This window comes from Grus americana, chromosome 4 (assembly GCF_028858705.1).
Source record: "Grus americana isolate bGruAme1 chromosome 4, bGruAme1.mat, whole genome shotgun sequence".
In the NCBI taxonomy this organism is placed as follows: Eukaryota; Metazoa; Chordata; class Aves; order Gruiformes; family Gruidae; genus Grus; species Grus americana.
This window is the reverse complement of record NC_072855.1, coordinates 35,942,000-35,954,490: the sequence shown is the minus strand read 5'-3', so window position 1 is coordinate 35,954,490 and position 12,491 is coordinate 35,942,000. Positions and strand designations below refer to the sequence as shown.

General features: G+C 42.2%; 1 protein-coding gene across 5 annotated transcripts in view; it reads right to left on the bottom strand.

The window, feature by feature from the left end:
- IRF2 (interferon regulatory factor 2) overlaps positions 1-12,491 on the bottom strand; it is a 44,054-nt gene that overhangs the window by 13,806 nt on the left and 17,757 nt on the right. For 2 of the 5 annotated variants that reach the window (XM_054825069.1, XM_054825068.1), the window contains 5 exons: positions 11,286-11,422; positions 10,238-10,345; positions 4,710-4,809; positions 3,921-4,097; positions 1,211-1,257 (listed from right to left, as the gene is read on the bottom strand). In XM_054825069.1, coding sequence (XP_054681044.1) covers positions 1,211-1,257; positions 3,921-4,097; positions 4,710-4,809; positions 10,238-10,345; positions 11,286-11,291 — 438 coding nt within the window. In that variant the 5' untranslated portion in view covers positions 11,292-11,422. Of the gene's footprint in view, positions 1-1,210; positions 1,258-3,920; positions 4,098-4,709; positions 4,810-10,237; positions 10,346-10,675; positions 10,868-11,285; positions 11,423-12,491 lie in introns of those variants that run through there. The other 3 variants (XM_054825071.1, XM_054825070.1, XM_054825072.1) reach the window with 3 other exon arrangements.

Sequence of the window (12,491 nt, the reverse complement as noted above, 5' to 3'; positions counted from 1 at the left end):
ATCTCTCAGGCATTACTGGAACTCCCTCAGCAATGACTATTTGTGAGATTAATCTTAATGGAGGGGACGAAATTGTTCAAGCACCTCTACACCTTTTCAGATATTTAATATTACGAAAGAGGGGAATGGCAAAGTGCTGCTGCCAGCTTTGGGAGGCATCACACACTGCTCTGACCAAAGGAGTTTACTGGTTCCCTGTGAACACAGGCTAGCATCGGAGTCACGTTATAACAAGCACACGTGGCTGTGTGATCCAGATAGGATGGTTAAAAAGTGGTTAAGACAATTTAAAAATCACAGTATTATGACATCTAACTCCACAAGTCACACCGCCAGGACAGCGTCTGCCTTCCAAACCCAATTTCAATAGAGAAGTTTTCCCAGGCCTCCAGGTTCACCTGGCCCAGAGCATCTCCTGGCCAGCGGGTACAGGACCTGTGCCCAGGCATGGGTGGCACAGCCCTTCACAAGCCAGCAGCAGGGGACCAAGCTGCCCTTCTGCTGCAGGCACAGCGGCTACAGACGACCCAAGGACACCGACTTTACTGAAGGCTGAAAGTCTGAAACCTTTGCGATTTGCTTTTTGAAAAAATCAAAGGCAGACCAAACCCTGCTGGTATGTAATACTGACCATCTCAAAGAGGTGCCTGGCAGAAGTGCGAGAGCTAAGAAACACCATGGTTTGTAGGGAAAGCTGTTCGGGTCCACGCTCTGAATAGACAGAAATCTCAGGCAGCAACTGATGAGCCTTACAACTGAGGTCTTTTGACTTACAAACCACGAGCAGAAAGCGCAGCTCTGACAAAACTGCTCCTCCTCGCCTAAATGAAAATGAATTTCCAATGCCTTACACACAGAAATTAATTGCTCCAAAAGGTAGCTCTATTGTTCAGAAGCATTCCTTCCGTAATTACTGTATTTCTACTTACACAGACAAACAAATGGCAAATGTATTGCCGAGGCTGCCAGTTTTCCAGCCTCCAGGCATTGCAACACAAGGGCTGTGTCAACAGATGACGTCAGCCACAGCTCTAACAGCCTTCACGTTTTTTAAAAAAAACCAAACATCCAATGTAACTGTAGCTACTTAATGAAACCACAAGCATGAGAGATTTGCAAATATCCACCACAATATACTATTGGGGCTATAAAAAAATTTGGATCAGATTGTTTTCACAAGCTCTCGCAGTATTAAACAGCCACTTCTTACCTTAATTTGTTTGAATTTGTCATCCTTCTCAGACTTCGGTTTTTTCCCTGCAACAACAGAAGGAAGATTTCTTAAAATCCTGTGTGCCACGAGTTAGCCTCCACACCTTCTGTATTCACTAAGAAATAGACCCAAAATGTGCCTCAAAATGGCAGCACCTCCTCGGAAAAGGAGAACACATTTTGCTTAATTTTAACCCCCCCCTTAAGGCCTGGGCAGTCAAAAATTCACCTTGAACACTTTGGCTTTGTGTTTTGTTTTTAAAGGGTTACAAGAAAGAACCACAACAGGACTGAGGAAAGCAATTGCAGCCAAAAAATCAAGGTGAAAGATATGGAAGAGTGACAAACTAAGAAACAAAGCCTGTTTAAAAAAAAGAAGGAAGGGTGAGAAAAATACTCTTAAAGGGAAAAAAAAATCAAAATATATGTCTCCTCACATGTGTGACACTCTCATTGTAGCTACAGGAAAAGGGAGATTGTTCATTGATTTTAACATGTGAAGAGAGATCACAATAAACTTCAACAAATATTTTTGTAAATAGTTGCAACCTGGGGGTGGGGGGGGAATATATATTATAATTCATGCAGAAGTGGTTTATGCAATCACGCTGGATTTGAGAACCCAGAAAACTGCACAGCATATGACCCTCACAAAATCTCATGTGCCCTGGCAGACCCCAGCATTGCTGCCCCTGCTCCGACCTGATGACACTGTGATGTGGAATCTCAGACTTGCTGGTGCAAGCTCAGCTCTACCCCACTGTTTGCACAGACGTGTCCCAGGAATTTCTCCCATCTCTACTACAAGATAGCACTGAGAATTAGAAATGTTTGCAGCCAAATTCTTTTTCTCTCACTCACACATAAATTTAGCCATGTGCCACGTAGAAAGTGCATGTGAGAATATATACAGGGCCCAAAATATGTCAGAGTTTTATAGTAACTGGACTTGCTGCAGAATCCTCTCCTGCTACAGCCCCCGTCTCCAGAATCTCAGCTTTCATTATGAACTTTTTGAGTTCTTAGAGCTACAAGAGCAATTGACCACAATGGGACAAGTTATGGTTCAGGAAAATACTCCTGAAGGTATTACAAAATACACCATAGATGAGAGATCGGAAACAGCTTCAAAGCAAATGTGCTACTTTTTGCAGATTGATCTTCCTTTCGTGGTATGATTCTGTCCCAAAAATGCCAGAATTTATAATTTCCAATCACACTGACGTTAAACTGAAGATGTTTGACAAGGGGTAATGGGTTTAAACTAAAAGAGGGTAGATCTAGATTGGATGTTAGAAAGAAATTCTTTACTGTGAAGGATGGTGAGGCACTGGAACGGGCTGCCCAGAGAGGTTGTGGAGGCCCCATCCCTGGAAGTGTTCAAGGCCAGGTTGGATGGGGCTTTGGGCAACCTGATCTAGTGGAGGGTGTCCCTGCCCATGGCAGGGGGGTTGGAACTAGATGATCTTTGAGGTCCCTTCCAACCCAAAACATTCTATGATTCTATGTGTCTTTTACTTCTCAATTTAAGAAAATAGCAAACTGAGCTACAGGTGAACTGAACTGGATTTTAGAAGAACGCTGTGCATTTGGATTGCAGGTTATCTTTTCATCCAACAATCCTAGACACCAGAGGATACCAGACGACTGAAGAAGCCATTGTTCTATTCCATACACCAGTAACAAAGCCATAAGGAAGCCAATGTTTCTACTGCCTAAGAAACCAAATACTCATGAGATTGAGCTGGTGGTTTGGTCCTCTCCTGCCATATGAGAGACCTAATCCCTAAATTTGGGGATTTAAACACAGTTTCCCATTTCACCACTATCATGCTGTGGGGGCTGGTTTTTGATGGCCTAGTGTAGCTATGTTACTAATGAAGTGGTTTCACAGTTTAATGTTCTGAGCAGAGAGTGTACTACTCCCACTCAGCTCCACAGACTGCCAGCTTATTTCTACCCTTGGTTGAAAAATGATAGCAAAGTGTCTGCCACTGTATTCTGAATGAGCCCTACTGAATTAAATGCATTGATCTCTTATATCCCCCTAATCATCATCTTTGACTGAAGGAGACCCAGTTCTCTTGTGAGAGGTAGGGAATAAGCAGATATGGATTTATGCTGCCTTCAGTCACGAGGATACCTCAAGGGGACTGTGATTTTATAAGTGGTGCAACAGATAAATGTATAAATGCTGTCTGCTGCAGTATCCTCAACTTCATGAACCTGTGCTTTAACTCAGCACTCTCATTAATGCCTCCTTTGGGAAACTTTTTTTTTCAGTTCAAGCCAGGAGCGTTCATCACTCCACAAGTCTTCTGCTGTTCATGCTGTATCACTGTCCTGTATCAAACTCTGGCCATTTGACAGTAGTTACCTGCATCCCCAGAACTTAAAACAAGCAAGGCACCTGAGACTAGGATCTGTACATGACTCCATCAGCTTTAACAGATCTAACACAATTTACACAGATCACCAGTTCGGGGGTATCACATCTTGGTGATCCTCTCTCCAAGTAGCTTATAGTCTTAACTGAATGTAGCTCATTTTTCACACAGATAGATGTTCCTATGTTCTGGGGAACATCTTGACAGAAACATCCAGCTTCACAGCAAGAGTAGAAGAGCAGAACCAGCACATTTTGCAGGCCCCAAAATAATAACAATGCCCCCAACACCATTTACATGTTGACAAGTTCTCTCCTCTACCTTTTTTGGAAGGTCTTTCAGATAACGGCAGCATCCGATACACCCTGAAGGCATTGTTTCCTTTCTTTATACTTTTGTCCTTCACTTCTTCTATGTCAGGCAGAGAGTTCATAGCACAACGGAAGTTTGCCTTCCATGTCTTTGGATCAGGTTTATCTACTCCTGACTGGTATTTTCCTAAGCAAGAAAAGAAAGTTAGGCACACGCGACGTGTAATTGAAAACCTAAGGCGAATTAGTAAGTCTAGATTAACTTCAAGGTATCAGCCTTCAGTTCCCATGACAAGCATTCAAACAATAGCTGAGGTTGCAAGAGAGAGTGTTGTGATCTCATTCCCATGCACATTTCTAGAACACATGATGAACAGTTTCTGCTCAAGAAAGACCCAGGGCACTGCAGATCAGATGTGACTCCACAACAATGTGGAAAAGCTTGCACAGCATTTACCTTTATTAAGTCTGGCTCAAATCCATAGAAAGGCATAAAAAGCCTTAGGGCCCAAGTCTACAAACTGCTGAGTGTGCTCTACTGTCAACAATTCTGAACCCAATCTTGTTAACGTTTAAATCAATTAAGTTTTACTGTGTTCCTCAATGCAAATGAGTTACGGTGCTTCAATAGAGCTGGAAAGTATCGCAGACCTTGAAAAAAGCATTTAGTCTTCCACAAATCTAGAAACTGAAATTCATTCTCTGTGTTAGTAAAAGCAAAGACAAGAAAGAAAGAAAATGTAACTTTAAAAGGGAAAACAATGTGAAAATCTGTCCTGCAGCAAGAGAGTTCCAATACCTGTGTGAATTGCCCAGTTTCTAAATAATGGAGCATCTTTTTCAACATCCCACCCATGTCTTGCGGCATGCATCCAGGGAATCTGAAAAATCTTCTTCTCCTGGAAGGGAAAACAAACAGGAAATGCCAATACTGATTGACTTGAGGGATCTTCTGATGACTTTAAGTCATTTATTTAAAAACACAGTTCCAGCATCTGCAAGCGTTTTGCTTCCTTCTGTAACCCAGTGTTGCTGTCACTGAACTCAATAGGAAAATATCCACTGGCGTCACCGAAAGCAGAATACAGCCCTAAGTATATGAAATACTCAGATGCCCCTTCACAGACGATGAGCCTGGCAGCTTTCCAAGCTGACACATGGATAAAACATGCAGTGCTACGCATTTCTAAACATTCAAACGAAGGCTAGTTTTGGCAGCACAGACACTTTTATGATTAGAAAAATTAGAGATGAAACTAAACAACCACAGGAACAGAGCAAATTCAAGGGATTTAGAATTCAGGCAGTAAAATACTAGCATGGTGAAGGAAAGGGAACTCTCAGATTTATACACCGAGCAAATGGACACATGAATATATCAGCTGTAGACATCTCTCCAGCAGGGATAAAAAAATACAGGACACCCATGTGAAGGGGTGGCATTGAAGACAGTTGAATGTATTTTCGTTTAGAAACTTTAGGCCACAGAAGTACATTTAAAGCAATCCAAAGGAAGGTGCTTTGTTAAATTATTTTTTAACACACAACACATAGTTAAACCAGGGCATGTCTTATGTGGTGGAAGTATCAATCGATTCCCAAAGGGATCAGAAAAACTCATGGAAGATAGTACACTGGTGACTATTAAAGATGATAGTTTTGGGATGCAGCTCCAGCTCTGGGAGCCCAATGGCTTTCAGAGCTTGAACAGCAAGTTTCCCATACTCCTTCCACAAGCGCTTAGCACACAGGATACTGGGCCAGATGGATGCTGGGTCAGATGTGCTTTTATGTCATAGAACACGGGAACAAATTCCTATGTGCTGACCTACAGAGCTGCTTCATAACTCTTCACGCTCATTTCTGCAAAGCCATACAAAAGGGAGTTTGTTCCACAACACTTGTTTTTTCTCCCCTATTGGGGGGGGATACATCTTATCTGGCTTCACATGCAGACATCTTGTGCTATAAACACTGCCACTACAGAGATCCACTTAGCAGTCCGTGAAGAGAAAAGCACTTCCAGGGCAAAATGCACCCCCTCCTGAAGTGGCCACCTGAGCTACGCCAACTGAACTGCAGCCTAAAAAAGCCTATTTCTCTCCATTGACTACAAACAATTCTAGACAGGCAGCTCTCATTCAGACAACTGCATTGTAGATGTCTGTGGTTGGGTGAGATGAATCCTTTGCCCTTTCCCCTTCCTCCAACAACTTCTTCTCCTTGCCTGTCTGGTTAATATTTCACTAACGTCAAGGTTAGGTTTATTTCCCTTCCTTTCCATGTGATCTCTTCTTTTTTGAGCCTGCATTTTGTATCGTCCTTCAACTCGTCTTCAATCTTTTCTCTCATTTACATTCACTTGTTCAGAACTGCATTCTTCCTTTCTCGCTCAGCTTCATATTTTCTTTAATTTGGTGAAAGAACAGATTTAACACATTCCTCATTCCCCTTCAAGAACTCACACTCTCATTCTTCCTCTTAATCTATTCCCATCATTTTTCTCATGTGCCTTTTGCCCCCTTACTCTTCCCCCTCTATATAGTTACATCATCCTACAGAGATGCTCTCCTCTTTCCCCAAGTAGAAGTGGTTTAAAGAAAGCTCCAACCCCACTATCCTGTGGTCCACAGCACTACTGTATTCATCAGAGCTAGAATAAGCTTCCTTGCCTTTACTCTCCCATAGATGATAACAAGCATGGGAAAAAATCATACTTCCATAGAAAACAATTTCTATCAAGAAGAACTGTAAGAATTCACCAGATTAAAAAGCCTTCTCATGCTTGATGATGGGGAGAGGTTTGAACAATACTACACAATGCTACAGAGGTAATACCACGGATTTCATATTCCGCATGATAATTCAAAAAGTTCTATAGGAACGAGCAGACCAAACCAGACTCCAGACATAGCATCCTGTCATCATCAACCATAGTCACTGTTTCAAAGAAGGTGCAAGGGCACTCTCAACAGCAGTCTAAGTGTTCATTACAGTGTTTCTGTTCATTACAAAGGTTCTTCCCAATCCCAGATGTCTTGAAGCACAGGGACTTATAGCAGATTATAACACGAATAACAAAATCATAGAATCCATGTGTATTATAACTTTATAATACATATATACTTTTACATACCTACATAGAAACTACAGATTTTCTCATAACTATCAAGTATCCAATCTTCTCTGAAATCGTGCAAGACTGCTGATTGCAGCAATACCATGCGGTCGTGTGTTCTGCTCTAGTTTACCTAAATGCTTTCTATTTAAATACTAATTTTTTATTTCACACATTATCAAACATTTACCTATATCCTGCTTCCTAATAATGACCTTAATAGAAAGAGGCTCATCAGTGCTTTCACTTAGATTTGGAAAACCATACGCTGTCTAGTACAGTATTCCATCTGGATATTTGTGTAGGAGTCTTGTGTTTCTAAAACATTAGCCTCACCTAAAGCCAAAAGCACAACCCACAACACTTTTGCAGCATAACAGGAATTGCTGCCAAACTCCAGTGGGAACATGAAAAAGGGAAAAGGTGTCACATTCTTAGAAATAGGCAGGAAGAGGAAAACAGTATTGAACGCTTTCAACCCAAGCATTGCAAAATGCTCCAAAGCAGGTGAATGAACATAAGATCACATATTCACTAGAAAGTCATAGGACAAATTTTAAATAGCGGCATCTGTCTGGATGGTAATACTCCAAGCATCCATCAAAGCAGCAGGTTGCCTCTCGACTCCTGTTACAGCTACTCTGAATGTTTCCACTCTTAATTTCCTTTTCCAGATCCATGAGAGTCACTGACTTCTCATTATCCCCCTCCTCACACCACCTCTGCCCTCTATTGAACTATGTAATTTCCTTCACACCTCCCAATTTTGTCTCTCTGGGAAGGTAAAGAAATTCCCTTCCTCACTTGTCCCATTCAGCAAGATAACATTTTCACCAGGGAGGTACACAAGTAATTATTTTTTAAGCCCTATAGACAGGGGTCTGTTCTGGAGGGGAAAACAAAGCAGGGGGTATAATGTGATCAACCGATAGTAGGGGAAGCAGTTAGGTAAATCAGCTGTACCTGATTTGTCATTTTTTAACCGGGAGAGGTTTAATTCCTTTCTCAGTCTGGAAAAATTCCCCAAGAAGAGACAGCCAATGACAAACCCTGAATGGTATTTGTTTCCTTAGTATTCAAATCTTATTTACTTAAAAGCTGTGCACACACGAGTGCCATTTTCTTGCTAATCTGACCCACCTTCTTTTCTGTACCATGAACTGTCCTTTACCAAACTCTCGTTAAAATATACAAATCCTGAAATCCTACAGCCTCCAGAGTCAGTTCTGTGGGTACAGAACAGGCTGTGATACACATGACACTGTATCATTGATTCCATGCGTGGCTTTGTTTATGGTCAGGATTTACAGTAAAAATAGAAATATTTTTGGTTTAATGATTCATTGTTGGAATGAATGTTTAAACATTTTTAAACAGAAATGCTCAGAAGTGCAATTAGCTTGTTGAACACAATAACGGCAACCCAGAATGATGCCAAATCAGAGGGTAGAAGTAGGAAATCAGAGTTTAATAAACCTCAAAGCAGGCCACTTAGCCTGGTATCCTTCTTCTGGTAGGAGCCAGGACTTTTGCTTTAGGAAAAAAATCCGTTGCAAAATACTTTATTTGTGAGACAAGCCTTGGTCAATATAGAATATGCTAACTAAGGACAAAATCTCCTACCGACTCTTGCATGCAAACAGTTTACGCCAGAAGCAGAAGGCAAAAACTGCTGCAACAACACAATCAGAGGGCTGCAAACATTAAACAACATGACATGCCTTGCAAACTGCCTTTGTGGGCTGGTGGGCCGAGCTTGGAAGAATAAAGCCCTTAGCACAGTGGCAGCGTTTTCACACTGCAGAGCAAAGGAGGCAAGTACGTTCCTGGGGTGTACCAAAAAAGGTTACATGAACGTAACCTCCAGATGACAACATTATATTTATGAGTAATGTGCTCAAATCTGAAATAACATGCCCTACTAAGCGCAGAGAAATTATTTCAGCATCAGGCAGGAATGCCCAGCAAAGGACAGCAAAAAAGGACTGTCAGCAGGAAAGACCTGACATTGAAGTAGAGATACTCAAAGAGAAGAATCCATAGGGACCGAACGTGGGACTGAAATTACAAAGACAACACTAAAAACTAGTCTCTTCCTCCTCTTCAGCTGTGATCCCATTATGCAAGAACAAGGACCTACTCAAATTCACAGGGCAGCTAACTAGGGAATGGATAAAGCAATATTTATTTACCCAGCCACAGCACGTCAAAGTCCCTGATGCAGAAGTTCCTGAGAAACAAAATTCGTAGCTGAAATTTAAAGGGCTCCTGATAATTTTGTAGTTACAAACATTTCTAGCTTTGAAAGATGAAATAAAAAATAGTCATCTTAATTGCCATTCTTCAGCTCTAAAAATGAACACCTGAACGTGACAACTACTACTACTGTAGGGAGGATACCAGACTAACTCGATTAGTCTCTCAACCAGAGTAGCAGCTCCCATGTTTCTGCACCTGATTTTGTGCATTTCCACCCATTCTGCTAATAAAGTAGCCTTTGCAGCCAAAACTGCTTCATGCTTTTCAGCGTGGTGAATTACTCTTCTGCATACTGCAGAATGCATGCAATATTTCTGGGGTTTATTACTGTTCAAAGTCTCAAATACACTCCTCGGTTTTATTGAGCCAATTAAACAAAATTCACATTGCGTGCTGACATTTTGGAGCCCACACTTGTGCTCTTCAAGTGTCTAGAGCTCTCAGTAAGAGCTCAGGACAAGGAATATTAGGTTTGAGTCTGGCACAGGAAAAGTTACCCCGTTTTCTCCCAGGCTGACAAGTATCAGAGAAGTCACGCAAGTGCGAAAGAGGAGATCATTCCTTCAGTCCAGAATCTAACACAGAATATAGCCTTCCACCTCAGGAGAGCATTTTGTTCACATCCCTCTGACACTACTTGGTGAGCAATCTGTTCCCAGCTTAAAAAAAACAAAAACAACCTAGCGGAGTCTCCAGAAACGCTCTGTCCAACAACAAAGAGTTGGAAAATGCTTTCAAAGGAGTCACAAATCCACCAGGCCCCCCGTGCCTCAGAATCGGCAGGTGAAGCCAGAGGAACAGGTTCAACAGGAAGCATTCAGCTTTGCCCTTCCTCCACATGTCACTCCTTTGAAAACCAGGAATGAGCTGATTTACCTACCCAAACCTCAGGCACTGCTATAAAGTCCCTCTTCGGCCCTCATACACACATGTGCATGCACCTCCCTTACCTTATTTAGCCATTTCAGCCCCGGTATCGTGTTAGAGTTGATTTGCTCTTCCAGCCAGGGGCGCATCCGCATCCTTTCGACAGGCATTGTCAGCGGCCCGGGAAGGAGCTGCAGGGAACAAGGGACAAGGTTACTTGTTTTCCAGGCACAACTCCCAGGCAGCTCCCCCACCTCCACACAGTACAGTCTTGTTAAAGCTTTGCAGGCATCGAACAATTATAAATATAATAGTGACTTTGGATCTGTGTAGGAGCCTGCCCTAAGAGCAACTGAGATGATAAAGCCTTCTCTACAGCAGAAACCCTCTTCTGGTACACCTGGATTAGGAAGAAGACACATCATATTGGTAAAAGCTTGTCTGCTGATACAGGCGGGATACCAGAGGCCGCAAAGAAAAACAATTACGCTCCTGAAGAGACCAGTTTTCAGCCTACGTACCTGCATTTGCACAAGACCTTTTTTTGCCAAGAAAAAAAATGTAACCAAAAAAATTCACATGCAGGAGGCATCACTGTACTAGCTAAAATGATCCACCTGCTAACAAGAGTGCTTTCAAATGGCTGTTTCTGTCCCATAAACTTGACTAAAATTATGAAAAATACATTTTACAGCACAGCAATTTATCAGACCACTTTGGTTCTGAGTAGTTTGACCCCCTCCCTCCAGCCTTCTCTTATCATCCCAGCCACTCATTTTTTTCAGCTGCTGTTTTACATTTCGATACTGCTTAGCTAGGAAGTGAGTGCTTTACAGCCCCCTCAGCTGCACCACGCCACACTGTATTATTCAGTTAAGACTCAAACCAACTTCTTTTTTTTTTCCTCTCTGTCACATACACACACACGTGACTGATGCTGCTTCCCTGTTTAGAGCTGTAAATTATTGACATAAGAGTCCAAAGTCTTGAACTCGAGGCAGAAAAATTCGAAAACATTAACCTATCTGAGGCACTGCTCTGAAAGCCCTAACCGGCACTACATGCTGATTAAAGCACTGCATTAAACTCCTGTTAAGCAGCCTGCAACCCATCATTTCCATGTTCAAGTACTTGCATTTAGGTTTCTTATTCTCCTTCTCTCCCCCTCTGCACTGGGCTCAGCTCCTTCCTCTCTCCTTTGTTCTTCACATCTGTGTTCTCTGCATCATTCTTAACTTCTCTGCTCCGCTATTCTTGTCACCTTTGATCTTAAAAAAAATAAAAAAGAGAAAGAAAAAAATGAGTAGGCCACGTATTTGAAAGCACACAGCAATGACACAAATGTAAATGCGTTTGTTCTTGCTTCCTATGGGAGTACAGGCATCAGACAGACTAACAATTAGGCAGTACCAAGCCCACACCCAGCACAAGAGGAAGAAAAATGTTCAAAGTTTCCTCTCATTGCTCTGAGGACATGTATTTCCTGAAACTAATAAGGAATTAAAACCTGTGTGCAACAATAAGGCTCTTTGGTGTGTTCAGAGAATTTACCAGCAGCCGTGCTCACACTAATCTCTTAGCAAACATACTGGCATTGTATTTACTACTGTGTGGAGCTGGTCACTCATGTTTCAGCCGCAGTCTTTTCCAGCAACTACAAATTTCTAAAATAGCTCAGAAAATGGTTGCAACTGCTCAGCTCCCTTTCAGGTTCACGTCAGACATGAAAAAACAGCCAACCCCAGAAACTGACAGCGGCCGAGCCCTTGTGCAAATCCCCTCTTTGTGCAAGAAAGCAGCTGTTTTTTGGGTGAGGGCAATGTGGGTGCAGCTTTTTCAGCCCCCGGGATGGTGGCGAGCAGCCGGCCATGTAGCTGCAGCCCTCTCCACTTGGCACCAACTATTCGTATCCAGGTTGCAGAGTATGTACCATCTTCACCTACTACATGTTGTGTCAAAGCTGAAAAATGCAAATGGCAATGTACTAAAAACGCAAGCAAATTTCGATTTGTCTGTCAAGGAAGAAACAAGTAGAAGCAACGATCATCTTAGATGCATTTCTTTGCAAGATATCTTGAAGTATGCATGCACTTTGAGACAATTCCTGGAAGCACTGTGCATCATCTTCAGCATTCAATACATGAGTGCTCCCATTTAGCAGCAGGACTCATCTTCCGGGTAATGAGCCCCTAAGGCAAATTTCAAGCCCATCTGAATGAACAAATTAGACAGAAGGCAGAAAAGTCATCTTGAAGGCAGCAGCAACAAATCCCACTTGGGACAGGCAACACGGAAGAAACAGAAGCTGCCTTTGTGCAAAACCAACACGTTTCATCA